The sequence below is a fragment of the Phaseolus vulgaris genome, chromosome 2, assembly GCF_051622355.1.
Source record: "Phaseolus vulgaris cultivar YP4 chromosome 2, ASM5162235v1, whole genome shotgun sequence".
Taxonomy (NCBI): Eukaryota; Viridiplantae; Streptophyta; class Magnoliopsida; order Fabales; family Fabaceae; genus Phaseolus; species Phaseolus vulgaris.
Genome location: NC_143499.1, coordinates 49,360,538 through 49,380,564, shown reverse-complemented (window position 1 = coordinate 49,380,564; position 20,027 = coordinate 49,360,538). Strand labels below are relative to the sequence as shown.

At 32.7% G+C, this 20,027-nt stretch overlaps 2 protein-coding genes and 1 pseudogene across 8 annotated transcripts in view; all 3 read left to right on the top strand.

Annotated features, from left to right (window-relative positions):
- The window catches only part of LOC150029236 (vacuolar iron transporter 1-like), a 71,587-nt gene that overhangs the window by 17,227 nt on the left and 34,333 nt on the right, over positions 1–20,027 (top strand). The window lies entirely within an intron of this gene.
- LOC150029240 (TMV resistance protein N-like) lies at positions 776–6,564 on the top strand (annotated as a pseudogene). The gene is made up of 4 exons (XR_016518934.1): positions 776–1,368; positions 1,806–2,883; positions 2,959–3,255; positions 4,491–6,564. The product of XR_016518934.1 is annotated as a TMV resistance protein N-like (transcript).
- LOC150029239 (disease resistance protein RUN1-like) lies at positions 7,797–18,880 on the top strand. Of its 6 annotated transcripts, none has more exons than XM_090299244.1 (7): positions 7,797–8,454; positions 9,576–10,001; positions 10,437–11,520; positions 11,633–11,947; positions 16,037–18,191; positions 18,488–18,534; positions 18,648–18,880. In XM_090299244.1, the coding sequence occupies exons 1-5, from the start codon at positions 8,405–8,407 to the stop codon at positions 18,179–18,181; spliced, it is 4,020 nt and encodes a 1,339-aa protein (XP_090155370.1). In that variant the 5' UTR covers positions 7,797–8,404; the 3' UTR covers positions 18,182–18,191; positions 18,488–18,534; positions 18,648–18,880. The 6 variants fall into 6 exon arrangements, with proteins under 6 accessions (XP_090155370.1, XP_090155371.1, XP_090155373.1 ...); XM_090299245.1 differs by having other exon boundaries at positions 18,635–18,880; XM_090299246.1 differs by having other exon boundaries at positions 7,874–8,454; positions 9,510–10,001.

Genomic DNA, 20,027 nt, shown 5'->3' with positions numbered 1-20,027 from the left:
CTTAATCTAGCTTTCAGTTTATTCAGAACTGGTTCCCAAAACGCTTTCTTCCTTGGGTTACCTCCTACTTCTAGGCCCAAGTATTTGAAAGGGTGACTCATGTGTCCACAGTGAAGGATCCTTGTGTAGCTTGTAAGCTCATGATTCTGAACGTTTATTCCAGCTAGCTTTGATTTGTGGAAATTAATTTTCAGCCCTGATGCTAACTCAAAACCCCTTAAGATGGTCTTCACTGTGCGAACATTGCTCCATGAATTCTCACAGAAGAAAATTGTGTCATCCGCAAACTGAAGGAAACTGACTTCAACCTCGTTATAACCAATCTTCACCCCGGACAGAAGGTTGGCTTTTTGTGCTTGCCTTACCAGTCCTGCAAGACCTTCAGCCACCATTAGAAAGAGGAATGGTGCTAACGGGTCTCCCTGTCTAAGTCCTCTTGACGGCTTAAACTCCTCCGTAGGGCTCCCATTCACTAGGACTGATACAGAAGCAGATTCCATGCAAGCTCTGATCCATTTTATCCATGTACAATGAAAACCCAGTATTTATAAATGTTGACAGTATAAAAGATTATTGAGATTTTATTATGTCTAGCTGATGAAGTATGAAATCAATACACTTGATATGAACGTTGAAGAGTGATAATGATGATTAATGGAAAGATATTATAGGAATAAAACTATAAAAGGACAGACATGGTTTTCGTTTTTCTTTTTCTTTTTCTGATTACTACGTATCTGACAGAACACAGCTGTGAAAGATATTTTGAGAAAATTGAAAGGCTTTTCCAATTTGTGGTAGATTTGTGGTAGAAATATATATTTTCCTTCCTAATAGAATATATGCAAGTTGCTTACAAACAAAGGGATCTGAGAGTTGCAGAGAAAATTGAAACCCTTCATCATTGGCCATGTCTGCTTCTCTAACAAAGCATGATGTGTTTCTCAGCTTCAGAGGGGAAGACACACGTGACAACTTCATTAGCCACCTTCATCCAGCACTGCAAACGAAGAACATAGAAGCATATATTGATGAGACACTACCCCGGGGCCAAGAAATCTCAGATGCACTGCTCTCTGCAATAGAGGAATCAAAGATTTATGTCGTCGTTTTCTCCAAAAACTATGCATCTTCCACTTGGTGCTTGAATGAACTCACTAAGATACTTGAATGCAAGAAGAGATATGGAAGGGATGTCATACCTGTTTTCTACAAGGTGGATCCATCAACTATTAGGAAGCAGGAACAAAGATACAAAGAAGCATTCGATGAGCATGAGCAGCACTTTAAGCACGACAAAGTGCAAGGATGGAAGGATGCTCTCACAGAAGCTGCTGGACTTTCAGGCTGGGATTCAAAAGTCACCAGGTCATTATATTTATTACATGTATCGAGATAATCAGGATCTCTTTTCATTTACTAAAATTGTGTTCATCTCACCATAAATCAAGTGCTTCTTTTTTCATTTCTATTAGTCGGTCATAGATCTGAACCATATCACATGTTATAGCTTAACTTTGTACCTACAAGTATGCTCCCTAGTATCAGAAGTCAGCAACGGTTACTGTAGAATTTCTGCGATCATGATTTGCAATTACTAAACCAACCAAACTAATATAGGAAGATAACGTCCTAAACTTACCTTCAACTTTTTAATTTATTTATTTTATCCAGAACTCGAAACTAGAATCGATATGTGAATCTATTCAATGATTTTCATTCTTCTTGACTCTGAAATTTTTCTTTAGTTTAGTTTAGCTTTTGTGCTTGAATTTTTATACTTTATTTTCTAAATCATCTGCCAGGACAGAATACATACTTGTTGAAAAAATTGTGGAAGATATTTTGGGAAAATTGAATCTTTATTCCACCAATTATGATAAAGGAATCATCGGCATTGAAAAACATACTGAAGGAATTCAGTCCTTGTTGCATCCTGAGTCACCGGATGTTCGGATCATAGGAATTTGGGGCATGGGAGGAATAGGAAAAAGTACAATTTGTAATCAAATATATCACAAATTGGCATTGCAGTTTGATTCCAGCAGCCTTGTTTTAGACGTTCAAGAAAAAATACAAAGGGATGGAATAGATAGTATCAGAACAAAATATCAGTCTGAGCTTCTAAAGGAACAGAAATCCTCTTATTTACCATATTACAATGAAAGGCTCAAACGGACAAAGGTTCTCCTCATTCTTGATGATGTTACCGATTCAGCTCAACTTCAAAAATTAATAGGAGGGAGTGATAGTTTTGGGCAGGGCAGTAGAATCATTATGACCAGTAGAGATAGACAAGTGCTTAAGAATGCTGGAGCTGATGATATCTACGAAGTTAAGGAGTTGAATTTTTGTGATTCTATGAGACTTTTTAGTTTACATGCTTTTAAACAAAAATCTTCAGAAGAAATTGGTTACAGGGAACTGTCAGAAAAGGTGTTGAGATATGCAAAAGGGATTCCGTTAGCTCTCCAGATTTTGGGGTCATTGCTTTATGGCAGAACAAGAGAAGCATGGGAGAGTCAGTTGCAAAAGTTGAAAAAGGGCCAACATCTTGGTATTTTCAATGTATTAAAATTAAGTTATGATGGGCTGGAGGAGGAGGAGAAGAATATATTTCTTGACATAGCTTGCTTTTATAGAGGTCATGAGGAGATTGTGGTAGCAGAAACACTTGCTGACTGTGGTTTCTCTTCTAAGATTGGAATGGATATTCTCAAAGATAGGGGCCTAATATCTGTCCTTCATGGTACAATTCTGATGCACGATCTAATACAAGAAATGGGTAAAGAAATTGTTCGTAAAGAGTGTCCTCAGCATCCTGGAAAACGCAGCCGATTGTTTAATTATGAGGAAATTTGTGAGGTTTTAAGAAAGAACAAGGTATATTCTGTCATTAAGCATCCTGAAATGCAACATTTCATGCTTTTTTTTCTAATTACATTGATTTACTTTCAGGGGTCAGATGCAATACAGTGTATATCACTAGCATTACATAGTTTCAAAGTAAACGAAGTTGTAGTACATGCACAAAGTTTCGAAAAGATGGACAATCTTAGGATGCTCATTTTCTACAGTGATTACGAAACAACTATGTCTCTTGAATCATCTCTTGTAGGTCTGCCGGACACTCTAAAGATTCTTTATTGGAACGATTTCCCTCAAAGATTTTGGCCTCCAAAGTTTTGCCCACAAAATCTAGTGACTCTCGAGATGCCAGCCAGCCATCTTGAACAACTCTGGGAAGGAGATCAGGTTTTTCAAGCTATCTATGTTCCTTTGTGTTCTAAACTTTCAAAGATAAAAGTGAATTATAAAAGCATGTTTTGTGTATTATACATATACAGGTTTTCATTTGCAATTCCTTTGTGCCTTCTCCACATTATTCGATTTGAAATTTCTTTTATTTGAGTCATACTTAGCATACTTCTAATTAAAGATAATTATAAATTTAATAGTTTGCATATATTTTTTTAGGCATATTGTCTAATGGCCCATGAATGTATTATCTACTTTGGAAGATCTTATATAGTTTTTTAATATGAAAAGGAGTTATGTAAATAAAATAGAATTTTATATAATTTAGTTAATTTAATTATAATTTTCATCATTTCTGAAAAATAAAAATTATATTTAATTTAATTACCCTGTCTTTATATTTTATCTTTAATAATATTTTAAAACAAAAAAAAAATTACATTGACAGAAGCCATATAAAAAATATTAAAGAAACAACGAAAACTTATAAGATAGAGGAAAGAAACTCCCAACGTGAAGAATTTTTTGTTTAAACATTCTACTTATGAAACTTATGTGGTAAATCTTTACAATATTTAATTCCATATAATGAAAATTTGTAGGTTTAATTAAGTTTTAAGTATCTTATAAATTTGGTTATTTTCAAATTGAGGGTTTTATTAATTTTTTTTATTCCATCGAGTATTCAAAAAAATTTATATTATTTAATTGAGTTCTTGTTGTTTATTTTATATTATTTAATTAAAAATGCCTTAGATACTTTTTTTTATCATAACATAAACTTGAATATAATATACAATAAATTACAAATTATGTATTTAATAAAATAAATTATGGAAAGATGGACTTGTTTTAACTAAGGTTTAATTTTAACTCTGAGACAACACCATTTTATTTTGTGAGTTGATACATGCATAATATAAAGTATTTCGACATTGTGATCGATTATAAATTACTATCATAAGTTTTTGAATACATAATAAGTTTAGGTTCAAATGATTAGGATGTAATTTTAGGTAGGGAACAAAAAGACGTTAAATTTTGTGATTTTTTATAATAACTATAAAATTTATAGGCAGAGTTTTGTTAGTCCACAGTGTGGTTTTTTTAACAGTGGTTTTTAAGTAATGTAAAATATAAACTCAATAGATAGTAGCTAATAGTTTAAATAGGAAGAAAAATAGATAAAGTAGTTTTTATTTGTTACCTCATTCATTTACTTTTTGTGGCAGAATTTACCCAACTTGAAAAGGCTCGACCTGAGTCGTTCTTGGAAACTTACTAGAATACCAGACCTTTCTATGTCACCAAATATTGAAGAAATAAAGCTGAGTAATTGTTCATGGTTGATTGAAGTTCACTCTTCGATATTCCTCACCAAGCTCAGTTATTTATGTTTAGATGATTGTTATGATTTGAATAGTGTAAATATTCCGAGCAACATTTTATGCACATCACCAGGATGGATTAGTCTTTACCGTTGTGGGAAGCTTAATATGTTTTCATTGAGTGAACATCAAGATAAATTTCTCCCTCATGTTATACTGGAGCGTCAGGAACCGGATATGATGAAAGAGATAAATGCTAATAATGCTACAGACTCAGAAGACTTAGAAGACTTAAACTTTAGTGGCAAGAAGCTCTCTCACATAGATCTCGCTCTCTGTTCTTCTCTTACAATCTTTCGATTTGACCTTTCTGATAGGAAATTCCTAAAGAAACTTTCTCTCAATGGTTGCTCAAAATTGGAAAATTTACCCCAGATTCAGGACAAGTTGGAAGATCTAGCGGTGCTCAACTTAAACGGCACAGCCATACAGGCACTACCTTCATCCTTGTGCCGTTTGGTAGGACTTGAAGAACTGAGTTTGATCGGTTGCTTCAATCTTGAGATTATTCCATCTTCCATTGGAAGCCTCAACAGACTATGCAACTTAGACCTTATGCACTGTAATTCACTTCAAACTTTTCCAAGCACCATTTTCAATTTGAAGTTGAGGAGCCTTGATTTGTGTGGTTGCTCAAGCCTGAGGACCTTCCCAGATATCACGGAGCCGGCTCCTACTTTTACTCACATTGACTTAACATGTACGGCTGTTAAAGAACTGCCTTCCTCATTTGCCAATTTCGTTAATCTTCAATCCCTGAAGCTCTAGGAGTGCATTGATCTCGAGTCACTTCCAAACTCCATTGTTAATCTGAAGCTTCTCTCTGAACTTGATTGTTGGGGGTGTGCCAAATTAACAGAAATCCCAAGACACATCGGTCGCTTGACGTCATTAGTGAACCTGTCACTGCGTGAAACCGGAATCGTGAACCTTCCTGAGAGCATTGCTCATCTTTCAAGCCTGGAATTTCTCGATTTAAGCGACTGCAAAAAGCTTGAATGCATCCCACCGATTCCACCATTTCTAAAACAACTCGTGGCATTGGATTGCCCATCCATTAGAAGAGTGATGCCAAATTCTCTTGTTCAAAACTTGTCAAATTCCAAAGAGGGTGTCTTCAAATTTGATTTCATCAATGCTCAACAACTGGATTCAGGTGCTCGTGCTAACATTGAGGAGGATGCAAGGCTTAGGATGATCGACGATGCATATAGGTGTGTGTTCTTCTGTTTTCCAGGGAGTGCAGTTCCTGGTTGGTTCCATTTTCGTGGGAAGGGACGTTCAGTGACTATAAATGAAGATTTAAGTTTCTGCAGCGATGATAGGCTCACTGGTTTCGCTTTGTGTGTGGTTGTTGGAGTGTTAGATACGAATGATATTGAAGGTGGATATGGTTCTTTTGGTTACAGTCTAGAATTTGAATCTGAAGATGATGGCAAACAGATCATTGCAAATAATTATGTGTTCATTTTGGAGGATGAAGACAGATCTCTTGATAAAGATCACACATTTGTGTGGAAATTTAACTTGGAGTCCCCAAGGGCGAGCGGCATGAGCCTTATGCTGTGTGATGCTCGCAGCTTCACTTTTGAGATCAGTCCGTATAATTATCATGTGGGGTCAGTTGTGACAATAAAAGAATGCGGCATATGCCCTCTTTATTCCGAAAAGAAAGATGATAAATATGGTGGTGCTGTTGACATTGAAGAATCCAGTGGAAGATAGGAAGAGGAAGGCCGAAAGCTAACCTGTCAACTAATCTCTTCCTCTTCTGCTAATTAGTCTTTCATTGGTGAGGATCTAAACTGGCTTATCGTAATACTTCTACATTACAAGTGTTGAAATTTTATCATGAATTTCTCATTTCTAATTTATTTGGTTTTATTTACATTTTCAATGGCATTTTATGGTTGTGTTCGTTCATTGTTGACAAAGATTTCTAAGTTATTGTTAGATATAGTTTGATGTTTCTGTTCAGCATGAGTTACATTTTTTATAAATGCTAGATTTACTTATTTTAAACACATATGTTGCATGAATTGGTCAAAATATTGACATTAGAAAATTGAAATCTATAACAATCTACAAAATGATAATTTTTTAAAAGATTTAATTCAATTTCATGACCAATAGAATACAAAAAAAAAAGATAGCCAAACAAAGGTGACAAATGTTGTCAAAATGCTCGAGCCCATGAAGTTGAGGCAAAGAAATTTTGCTGAGCAAATTTGAGGCAAAGAACACCCAAAAAAATGGCAGATAAAATATGCTTACCATAGGGAAATTTCTCTGAGCAAGTTTGAACCCGATTGTACTCCAAAATTTGCATGTAAATTCGCTTAAGCGCAGGAAAACAACATTAAGCAGATTTAAGGTGGAGAGCGCTCCAAACTTTGCATGTCCAAAATTGCTTGACACATATAAATTTCGCTAAGCGGATTTGAGGCTGAGTGCATATATACCTCATTAAAATCCGATTTGTCAAGTAAAAATCAAGGTTAAACTTCATAATGCATATAATAATCAATTTAAATCATTGTTGAAGATTCCACATCAACCAGAGATAAAGATATTTCATAGGGATGCAAACCTCACTTTATAAATTGGTTTTGTAAGGTAAAGTGAGAGTTAAAATTCACTTCATAATATGATATTAGAGTCATTTAAAGTATATCATAATGAGAGTTTGTTAGGTTTATCAATTCACCTAACCTCGACGAGGTGTATTAGGTTTAAAACTTTCAATCTTTTTCATCAATTAACATCTATTTCAATCAACAAAGGACTCATTACAATTTTTTTTTTAAAACTTTTCACCACATCACCTTAATATCAAGATGAATAAAGAGCTGAAAAGTAACCAAAGAAAAAAAAATTACTTTATTTATTTCCAAGTCCAAATTAGGATTCTATTGTCAAAAACGAAGAATGTGGATAGAAATATTAAAAGAAGACAAAAGAGAAAAAAAATAAAGTTTTATAAAAATGAATATTATTTTAAAATAAATTTTAAATTACTGATTTTTCTATTTATATATAATTTTTATTTAATAATAAAGTATTTTATTTTAATTATAGCAGTCTAAAATTATTTTTATAAGTGGCTATATGTATAATAGTCCAATTATCGAAAAGTGCATAAAATTTAAAAAAGAATATTTTTCTTGATTTATTTTAAAATAATTACCGTTAAGAAATATCAGGCAAAGTAGAACAAATGTCCCATCAAGCAAATAATGGTTTCGCAATTAGGTTTCGCAATCAGAGCTCCATTTCCCATTCCAGCTTTGATGCGTTGCATTGAATCGCTTCGGGGTTCACTTCGGGAATAACCAGCGGCACCTTCTCGTCCATCCCAAACGCGGAGCTATTGTCTTCCACCACCGTACCCCGATCCACCGCGGCGGGGCCGAACTTCTTGCTGATGGAGCCGCCGGCGCTGAAGAGCGCGATGTCGACGCCGTCGAAGCTATCCGCTGTGAGCTCCTCCACGACGTAGTCCCTGTCCTCGAAGACGATGCGGCGGCCGGCGGAGCGCTGCGAGGCCAGAATTTTGATGGAACGGTAGGGCAAGTCGCGGTCGGAGAGGACGGAGAGGAACTCCTGGCCAACGGCGCCGGTGACGCCGACGACGGCGATTGGCGGGACCGTCATCGCGGAGGGACATTCGGACCCTGGTGGGCCCCGAGGTGGGCTTGGGCCGGGCCGGATGGAAGCCCGATAAGAGGTGGCTGTGGCGCGAAACGGAGAGTGAAGCCATGACGGTGGTGGCGTTGGTAGGGTTGTTATTTGGCGGCTGTGATGAGTGGTAAGTAACTAAGGAACACACTCAACTAAGTGTTGTGTTTTAAATATGAAATTAAAAAATATTTTATAAATATTAAAATCAAAATGTAATGTTTTGTAAAATCTAAAAATTTAATTTTTAAATGTTAGAGAAATAAGCTACCCAGAAAAACATCATTAGATATTTATAATATATTAATTTATAAATAGACAGTGGGTGTAAAATTTATTAAGAAACATATTGATATTAATATATTGTTATTTGTAGTAATGTTATTCCTGTTATTCTTACACTATCTTTATTCATTTAGTCATATTAACCTAGTTTTATGTTTACTGGTTATTTTCTAAAATATATTAAAGAAATACGATTCTTTATTTGTAAAAGGTATGAAAAAAAAGAATTAAAAATAAATAAATTGAGTAAAAGTATTAAAGAAACTACTCGTATTAATGCTGTATAAAACTACACACCATAACACTGTATGAATCGTTAGACTCTTCCATTGACTCAATATTTTAATTTAATAAATGGCGCAAGAACCAAGAAGTTTCTTTGAGATTCAAAATCAATTTCAGATTTTATCTAAGGAGGCATAGCTATCTTTCCACGCGTGATAATGACATAAACCTAGATTCCATAATTATTTTGCAAATTGTTGACTATTCTATGAACTGATCAGAACACATGGTTAATGGAACTGACCAGAACACATGGTTAATGAAATCAATACACTTGATATAAACGTTGAAGAGTGATAATGATGATTAATGGAAAGATATTATAGGAATAAAACTATAAAAGGACAGACATGGTTTCCGTTGATAAGAAAGTGTATAATAGGGTGCCTAGGGAATTATCGTGGAATACGGAAAAGAAAAAAGTTCATTGACTCAATGTTTTTCTTTTTCTTTTCCTGATTACTACGTATCTTACAGAACACAGCTGTGAAAGATATTTTGAGAAAATTGAAAGGCTTTTCCAATTTGTGGTAGATTTGTGGTAGAAATATATATTTTCCTTCCTAATAGAATATATGCAAGTTGCTTACAAACAAAGGGATCTGAGAGTTGCAGAGAACATTGAAACACTTCATCATTGGCCATGTCTGCTTCTCTAACAAAGCATGATGTGTTTCTCAGCTTCAGAGGGGAAGACACACGTGACAACTTCATTGACCACCTTCATGCAGCACTGCAAAGGAAGAACTTTGAAGCATATATTGATTACAAATTACCCAGGGGCGAAGAAATTTCACCTGCACTGCTCTCTGCAATAGAAGAATCAAAGATTTATGTCGTCGTTTTCTCCCAAAACTATGCATCTTCCACTTGGTGCTTGAAAGAACTCACTAAGATACTTGATTGCAAGAAGAGATATGGAAGGGATGTGATACCTGTTTTCTACAAGGTGGATCCATCAACTATTAGGAAGCAGGAAGAAAGATTCAAAGAAGCATTCGATGAGCATGAACAGCGGTTTACGCACGACATGGACAGAGTGCAAGGATGGAAGGATGCTCTAACCGAAGCTGCTGAACTTGCAGGCTGGGATTCAAAAGTCACCAGGTCATTATATTTGTTACATGCACTTTCGAGATAATCAGGATCTCTTTTCATTTACTAAAATTGTGTTCATCTCACCATAAATAAGTGTTTATTTTTTTCATTTCACTTAGTTGGTGATAGATCTGAACCATTTAACATGTTATAGCTTAACTTTGTACCTACAAGTCTGCTCCCGAGTATCAGAAGTCACAAACTGTTACTGTAGAATTTCTGCGATCTTGATTTGCAATTTCTAAACCAACCAAATATACGAAGATAATGTCCTATACTTGCCTTAAACTTTTTAATTTATTTATTTTATCCAGAACTCGAAAGTAGAATCGATATGTGAATCTATTCAATGATGTTCACTCCTCTTGACTCTGAATTTATCTTTAGTTTAGTTTAGCTTTTGTGCTTGAATACTTATACTTTATTTTCTAAATCATCTGTCAGGCCAGAACACACACTTGTTGAAGGAATTGTGGAAGATATTTTGAGAAAATTGGATCGTTATTCCACCAGTTATGATCAAGGAATCATCGGCATTGAAAAACACATTGAAGGAATTCAGTCCTTGTTGCATCTTGAGTCGCCGCATGTTCGGATCATAGGAATTTGTGGCATGGGAGGAATAGGAAAAACTACAATTTGTGATCAAATATATCACAAATTGGCATTGCAGTTTGATTCCAGCAGCCTTGTTTTAGACGTTCAAGAAAAAATACAAAGAGATGGAATAGACAGTATCAGAACAAAATATCAGTCTGAGCTTCTAAAGGAAGAGATAAAGAATTCCTCTGATTTATCATATTACAAAGAAAGGGTCAAACGGACAAAGGCTCTCCTCATTCTTGATGATGTTACCGATTCAGCTCAACTTCAAAAATTAATAGGATGGAGTGATAGTTTTAGGCAGGGCAGTAGAATCATTATCACCAGTAGAGACAGACAAGTGCTTAAGAATGCTGGAGCTGATGATATCTACGAAGTTAAGGAGTTGAATTTTTATGATTCTCTGAAACTTTTTAGTTTGCATGCTTTTAAACAAAAATCTTCAGCAGAAATTGCTTACATGGACCTGTCAGTAAAGGTGTTGAGATATGCAAAAGGGATTCCATTAGCTCTCCAGATTTTGGGGTCATTGCTTTATGGCAGAACAAGAGAAGCATGGGAGAGTCAGTTGCAAAAGTTGGAAAGGGGCCAACATGTTGATATTTTCAATGTATTAAAATTAAGTTATGATGGGCTGGAGGAGGAGGAGAAGAATATATTTCTTGACATAGCTTGCTTTTATAGAGGACGCAAGGAGATTGTGGTAGCAGAAACACTTGCTGACTGTGGTTTCTTTTCTAAGATCGGAATGGATATTCTCAAAGATAGGGGCCTAATATCTGTCTTTGATGGTACAATTATGATGCACGATCTAATACAAGAAATGGGTAAAGAAATTGTTCGTAAAGAGTGTCGTCAGCATCCTGGAAAACGCAGCCGATTGTTTAATACCGAGGAAATTTATGAGGTTTTTAGTAAGAACAAGGTATATTCTGTTGTTACTTTGTGAAAAATTGCAAACTACTGAACTGTCATTGAACATCATGAAATGCAACATTTCATGCTTTTTTTTTCTAATTACTTTGATTTACTTCCAGGGGTCAGATGCAATACAGAGTGTATTACTAGATACGAGCAAACTTATGATGGACAAACTTGTTTCTCTTGTAGTACATGCACAAACTTTCGAAAAGATGGACAATCTTAGGATGCTAATGCTCTACTATTCCAGTCCAATAAACAAATCAAATGTGTCTCTTGAATCGCCTCTTGTGGGTCTGCCAGATACTCTAAATATTCTTTATTGGAACGATTTCCCTCAAAGATCTTGGCCTCCAAAATTTTGCCCACAAAATCTAGTGACCCTCGAAATGCCAGGCTGCCATCTTGAACATCTTTGGGAAGAACATCAGGTTTTTCAAGTTATTTATGTTCCTTTGTGTCTAAACTTTCAGAGATAAAAATAAATTATACAAGCATGTTTTCTGTATTATACATCTACAAGTTTTCATTTGCAATTCCTTTGGGCCTTCTCCACATTATTCGGTTTGAAATTTCTTTTATTTGAACCACACAGTTATACATATGTGATAAGAATCATACTCAGCATGTTTCTAATTAAAGATAATTATAAATTTAATAGTATGTACAAGAGTTTGCATCTTTTCTTTTTTTTTAGGCATATCGTCTAATGGCCCATGAATGTATTGTCTACTCATATTATTAATGATAGATATCTCCCCATATTGTCTGTCGTGCATTACATGATCTTCTTGAGTAACAGTTTTTTTGTTTTTGTTATTTGAGGGCTCTCTATAGAGGGGAAATTTACAAATTAGTGTTTGTTTTCTTACTTTATAAGAGATATTGTTTGAAACGCCCCCACTTAATATAATCATACTTGCTTACAATTACATGATACATTACTAAAAAAATTATATTACTAAAAAAATTATATATACTAGTGGAAACCCATGTCTACCCATGTCTGTTTGCTTGAGCCTGTATATTCACGTTTTTCTCTTTTACTTAATTTTTACGATGATAGAAATGTAACATAGAATAATTTTGGATGATGAGCCGAAATTGAAAAGCAAAAAATGGATTACAGAGAATAATTGAAAATATAAGTTATTTTATTTTATATATGAGATTTGATATGAAAATGTTGAGAGTATTTTGCATTAAAATAAAAACTGTACTTTAATATTAAATTTAAAAATTAAAAATTAAAAAATAATTTTATTTTTTAAGTAAATCATATGAAATGACAAAATACTTCATTTTATTAATAAAATGACATATATTAAATAAGAGTAAAATCGAAAAAAATTTATGTACACAAAAAATCGACTATAATGAAAAATCCCATATATATATATATATATATATATATATATATATATAACATTGTAACTCTAAATTCTCAAAATTATTTATATATACATAACAAAAATACTAATATTTGATTTAATTATTTTTTTAGTCCTAATGGACAAAAATCAATTTCATCTGTAAACTTTAAAAAGTTGTCTCAACTTTTTAAAACAATTTAATGTGGTGATTCCAACTTTTTTTTTTAAACAATTCAATTTAATAATAACATATATAACTCTGTGTGCAGTGGTAGAATCAGTAAAGTAAAAATATTTTATTGAGAGTAATATATCAAAAGGAATCACATTGAATTGTTTTTTAAAAAATTAGATCATATTTAACTTTTAAAAATCTTGTGACTAAATTAACTTTTAGTCATTAATAAAAAGACTAAAAAGGTAATTAACCCTAAATAAAATATAATTTTCTAAACCTACTTGGCATCTCTGTTGTCTCATGCAATATTATTTGTTTTTTATTATGTACGATATTTACCGTTCACACATTCACTCACTAAGGATTAACTAATAATTTAAATGCAATATAGTACATATATAATATATAAGTCTAACTATACTCTCACACCAAATCACACTATACTAAATTACACCTAACACTACAAAAAAATTGTGAAATAGAAATTAGTTTTAGAAACTAAAATAATTAGTTACTATATTGACTAAATCATATATCATCTTATAAACTAAAAAAAAAATATTGGTATCTAAAGTGGTTTCTATTATTAATAAAAAATTATAAAATAGTGTCTTAATTGTGATCTAACTATTAGCTACCAAGGTGTATTAATTACTTATATTCTATTAGAAACTAATTTAGATACTATTTTATAATTTTTTATTAATAATAGAAATTACTTTAGATATCAATAATTTTTTTAGTCTCTAAAATAATATCTAATTTAATTGTTATTTAATGATTTTCTTGTAGAATAAGAACACATGTATCTTCAACTATAATTCAAAAGAATCTATTATACCCAACTTCTCTACCTGTCATGCTTTAATTGTGATCATATCATAACTGATGCACAAAATCTCTTTTCCGTAATGAGTTTTGTGTTTGATACTTCGACTCATTAGGGTCATAATACCATCTTAGGTATCTCTCTCACATACTCATAAAAGGACCAAATAAAGCTATAAATGGCCTAAAAACAAAGGTCATCAATTGAGTCACATACAATGTATGACACTAAGTATATCATACACTTGTGTATACATATTCATGCATCTTATCATCGTCATTAGCCTCATAGATACAACCACTTGGCTAAATCATCACAACAACATTTCACTACTAGAGTTAAATTCTTTGGACGAGTTTATCTCGCTTGAACAACCTTGTTTCCTAACCCAAAAGAAGACTTATTTGCTTGAATGATTCCAAATTGTCTGAGCGACAACAATTGCATAGAAGAGAGAATTAATACGATCTCTCTCTTGCTCAATCAATCTCTTGTCGCTTGTGCAAATATCTTTAAAGGAGAGAGACTTTGACTTCTCTCTCACTCAAACTTTTTAGCAATGATACATGTTGTAATATCCTACAAGTCCCATAAGCATAAAGTACATCCCTTCATCGGTTAGAGTTGAAAGTCTTGCACTGGGTAGAAATTGATAAGATGAACTACATATAAAAAAATCCACAAACCTATTAGTTTAAGATTTTGAATTGAAAGTGATGTTATATCTTATATGAATTTGTTTAGAGCTCATTAATGCCAAATATTTCTTAAGTTTAAGTTATATTATCCCAAAATCAAGATTTCACCAACAAAAACTAAGGATGAGTAGAAATAATTATTATTATTTAAATTTTTAAGATATTATAGTTTCAAGATCTTATATAGCCTTTTAACATGAAAAGTAGATATGTAAATAAAATTGAATTTTATATAATTTAGTTATAATTTTCATCATTTTTTAAAAGTAAAAATTATATTTAATTTATTTACCCTATCTTCATATTTTATCTTTAATAATATTTTAAAATCACAAAAAAAAATACATTGATAGAAGGCATGTAAAAAATATTAAAGAAACAAAGAAAACTTATAAGATAGAGGAAAGAAACTCCCGTGAAGAAATTTATGTTTAAACATTCAACTTATATGTGGTAAATCTTTATAATATTTAATTGCATATAATGAAAACTTGTAGGTTTAACTAAGTTTTAAAAGTATCTTATAAATTTGGTGAGTTTTTATTAATTTTTTTATTCCACCGAATACTCAAAACTTTTATATTTTCAAATAACTTCATGTTATTTAATTTTTTTCATTAGCCGAGTGACCTGATTAGTATATTGTCCTTACATGTTAATAAATGTAATGTTTTATTGTTAATATAATGATATTGTTGTAAGTATATAACTACAAGTATATTTGATTGCTTTTACTGAAAAGACTTTGGATAAATACAACTATCCTTTGTTATTTCTTACCAACATACAATGAAAGAAACAAAAATCATCTATGAACTTATGTTATTAATATTTTTTAACACGATAAGATAATATCTGTATCATCCAATTAACTCAGAAATTAAAAACGACATATACTCTATTGGAAATATAAAATTTTTGAGTACTTAAATAATTAAAAAATTTAATAACAAATTAATTAAAAATGTCTTACTAGATACTTAAAACCTAATTAAGTCATTTTTATTATTATTACATAAACTTCAATATAATATACAACAAATTACAAATTATGTATTTAATAAAATAAGTTATGGAAAGATGGACTTATTTTAATTAAGGTTTAATTTTAACTCTCAGAGACATTGTCATCGATTATAAATTACTATCATAAGTTTTTTAATACATAATAAATTTAGGTTCAAATTATTAGGATGTAATTTTAGGTAGGAAACAAAAACACATTAAATTTTGTGATTTTTTATAATTACTATAAAATTTATAGCGACCATAATTTTGTTAGTTCACAGCGTGATTTTTTTAACCGTGGTTTTTATGTAAAATATAAACTCAATAGAAATAGATGATGTAGCTAATAGTTTACTCAAGAAAAATAGATAAAATTGCTTAAAACTTTATTTTTGTTTTTCATTGTTACCTGATTCATTTACTTTTTGTGGCAGAATTTACCCAAGTTGAAAAGGCTCAACCTGAGTCGTTCTCGGAAACTTACTAGAATACCAGACCTTTCTACGTCACCAAATATTGAAGAAATAAAGCTGAGTCATTGTGAAAAGTTGATTGAAGTTCACTCTTCGATATTCCTCAGCAAGCTCAGTTGTTTATGTTTAGATCATTGTTATAATCTCAAAAGTGTAAATATTCCCAGCAACATTTTATCCACATCACCAGGATTGATTATTCTTTCCTGTTGTCAGAAGCTTAATATGTTTTCAACCAGTCTACCCAGATTCCCTGATGTGAAACTGGAGCGTCAACGTCACACTTTCTCAAGATCCCCACATCAGAAACTGGGGCATGAACGTGGAAATTTCTCATTTACTTTAACTTGTCGTGCACCCGAAGTTCATATTTTCCCAATATCCAGTGAAATTTTCTCAATTACTTTTGACAGATATAATGAAGAAGTGGCTAATAATACTATACACTTACAATTTGAAGTGTCGACAGAAATCGAAGAAGGTGTGCCCTTAAACTTTCAAAGTCTCAAGAAGCTCTGTTACTTAGATCTCTCGCACTGTTCTTCCCTTACAATCTTTCCATTTGACCTTTCTGATATGAAATTCCTAAAGCAGCTTTCTCTCCGTGGTTGCTTAAAATTGGAAAATTTACCCGAGATTCAGGACACGTTGGAAGATCTAGCGGTGCTCATCTTAGACGGCACAGCCATACAGGCACTACCTTCATCCTTGTGCCGTTTGGTAGGGCTTCAACAACTGAGTTTGCGCAGTTGCTTCAATCTTCACATTATTCCATCTTCCATTGGAACCCTCACCAGACTATGCAACTTAGACCTTACCGAGTGTAATTCACTTCAAACTTTTCCAAGCACCATTTTCAATTTGAAGTTGAGCAACCTTGATTTGCGTGGTTGCTCAAGGCTGAGGACCTTCCCAGAGATCACGGAGCCGGCTCATACTTTTGCTCACATTAACTTAACATCTACGGCTATTAAAGAACTGCCTTCCTCATTTGGCAATTTGGTTAATCTTCGATCCCTGGAGCTCCAAGGGTGCATTGATCTCGAGTCACTTCCAAACTCCATTGTTAATCTGAAGCTTCTCTCTAAACTTGATTGTTCGGGGTGTGCCAAATTAACAGAAATCCCAAGACACATTGGTCGTTTGACGTCATTAATGGAACTGTCACTGTGTGATAGCGGAATCGTGAAGCTTCCTGAGAGTGTTGCTCATCTTTCAAGCTTGAAGTCGCTTGATTTAAGCAACTGCAAAAAGCTTGAATGCATCCCACAGATTCCACCATTTATAAAACAACTAGTGGCATTGGATTGTCCATGCATTAGAAGAGTGATGCCAAATTCTCTTGTTCGAAATCTCTCAAATTCCGAACAGGGTGTCTTCAAATTTCATTTCACCAATGCTCAACAACTGGGTTCAGGTGGTCGTGCTAACATTGAGGAGGATGCAAGGTGTAGGATGACCGACGATACATATAGGTCTGTGTTCTTCTGTTTTCCGGGGAGTGCAGTTCCTGGTTGGTTCCATTTTCGTGGGAAGGGACATTCAGTGACTATAAATGAAGATTTAAGTTTCTGCAGCGATGATAGGCTCGTTGGTTTCGCTTTGTGTGTGGTTTTTGGAGTGTTAGATACGAATTCTGTTAAAGGTAGATATGGTTCTTTTAGTTACAGCCTAGAATTTGAATCTGATGATGGCACACAGATCATTCCAAATAATGATGTGTTAAACAGCTATTTCGAATGGAATGGTGAAAAGAGAGGTGTTGATAAAGATCACACATTCGTGTGGAAATTTAACTTGGAGTCCCTAAGGGCGAGCGGCATGAGCCTTAGGCTCTGTGATGCTCGCAGCTTCACTTTTGAGATCCGTCCGTATGGTTATCACTCTCTGTTGCCAACTTTCAAATCAATTTTTGGAAAACCAGGCATCAGAATAAAAGAATGCGGCATATGCCCTCTTTATACGAAAAAGAAAGATGATAAATATGGTGGTGCTGTTGACTTTGAACAATCCAATGGAAGCAATGTTGCACAGTCTTCAAGAGAAACAAAGGAAGATAGGAAGAGGAAGGCCAGTCAACTAGTCTCTTCCTCTTCTGCTAATTAGTCTTTTATTGGTGAGGATCTAAACTGGCTTATAGTCAATACTTCTAAATTATAAGTTTCAACACGTTGAAATTTTATTATGAATTTCTCATTTTTAATTTATTTTGTTTTATTTACATTTTCAATGGCATTTTAGGAGTGGGTTCGCTCCATTGTTGATTAAGATTTCTAAGTTATTGTTAGATATAGTTTGATGTTTCTGTTCAGAATGAGATGGGTTGCTCTGTTGTCTCAGAGTTGCATTTTCTTGAAACTCTTCATATATAGTTTGATTAACTTCTTTAGCATATTTGGGTTGCATTTGCAGTGAAGGCATTGTGAAATCCTGAGGAGCTGCATTTGGAAGAGTAATTGGTAAATCCTCTTCATACTTTTCTCCATCTTATGGAACCTCATATTCCTAGTTTTACGACAATGTACCAGTTTATGCCAATTAATGCTGATTGAATATCAGATCATTGTATTAGGTTTGTGCATGGAGCTGGAAAATCAGAAAATTCTCAGCTTGGTTAGTGGAATCTCATTTTTCTTATTGATCTTTGTTTGTTCACATTGAGGCACCTTGTTTCATGTGAGTGATGACTTATAAATGCTGTTGGCCTGTGATTATTAATTCTTTATAATTGTAGTTGAAGACAGCTTATAATTGTTTAAAGATTCCTATGTTATGTTATTAAGAGAGGGTGTTTATTAATTATCATCTTACTGATTTTTCACTTACAGTTGTTCTCCTTCTTTATTCATGGGATTTCATTAGTTTTTAGGAGCTTTTCCAAGTTACTGATTCCTCTAAAAGCATAAAACCATAAATGCATAGTATAATTGAAATTTTGAATAAATATATATAACTAATATATTTTATCGTCAAAATTAAAACTGATCATGTGAGTTCTTTTAAAAATCAACTTGATTCTTTTACGTAATTACACGACTTTGAATATTCATAATTTTTATTGCTTACATTAAAAATGTTATTATATATATGAGATTTTTTTTCTTCTCAGTGCTATACAAAATATTTAATAAAAAAATTATATGAAATCTCTTATTCTTTTACCAAAAAGTGTGAATTCAAGTTTCAATCTCAATTAAATGTTTTTATTGTAAAAAAAATATCTAAAAAATTGTAAATAAATTATTAATAATTAACACCAATGGCTGCCGGAGATTTTTTAATTTTTTTTATGAAAATGTTATTATATATGAACTAAAAAAATGCTATTTTTTTAGGATTTAACATACAGTTTGTGGTAATTAAAAATTGCTACAAATATCATTTTCAGCTATTAAAATAATTGCCAAAAGTACGTATGTCAAAACTTGTTATTACGATTTTGAATAGCTACTGGTATTTTTTTTTATTAGAAAAGAATAATTAGGAGCTAACAGTTAAAACCATCCTACAATCAGTTTTACTACTTTTTGATTAAAAAATTTAATTTATATTTTAATTAGATAATATAATTTAATATTTATTATTATTTAGAGTTATTAAACGGTTATTATAATGTGAAAAACGGTCGTCAGAATAGTTTTTCTTTTTCCTGATTTATATAACTAGAATAAAAAGAATATTCACTGCATGTAACAAAACTGCTAACCGCACCAATATCAGAAGAATGGAATATTTTTCCCCTTAACATTTTGGATATCCATTTGCAATATAAATAATTAATTTTTTATTGCTTAGAATTGATAAGTGATTTCTGAACATTTCCGAATATCTATCCGTAAGTTACTTTCCAAAAAAAACAAAAACGACCTGTAAGATTACCAAGCGCTCTCGTAATTGTGTATCTGTATTTTTTTTATTTTTATCATTTATATATATTAAAAAATTATAAAAT

Excerpts from the sequence above, each read along its gene's own strand:
- LOC150029239 (XM_090299244.1), top strand. The coding sequence starts at position 8,405 with ATGACGGTGGTGGCGTTGGTAGGGTTGTTATTTGGCGGCTGTGATGAG. Across the intron at positions 8,455-9,575 it reads TTTGGCGGCTGTGATGAGTG|CTTCAGAGGGGAAGACACAC; the intron begins GTAAGTAACTAA and ends TGTGTTTCTCAG. Across the intron at positions 11,521-11,632 it reads AGGTTTTTAGTAAGAACAAG|GGGTCAGATGCAATACAGAG; the intron begins GTATATTCTGTT and ends ATTTACTTCCAG.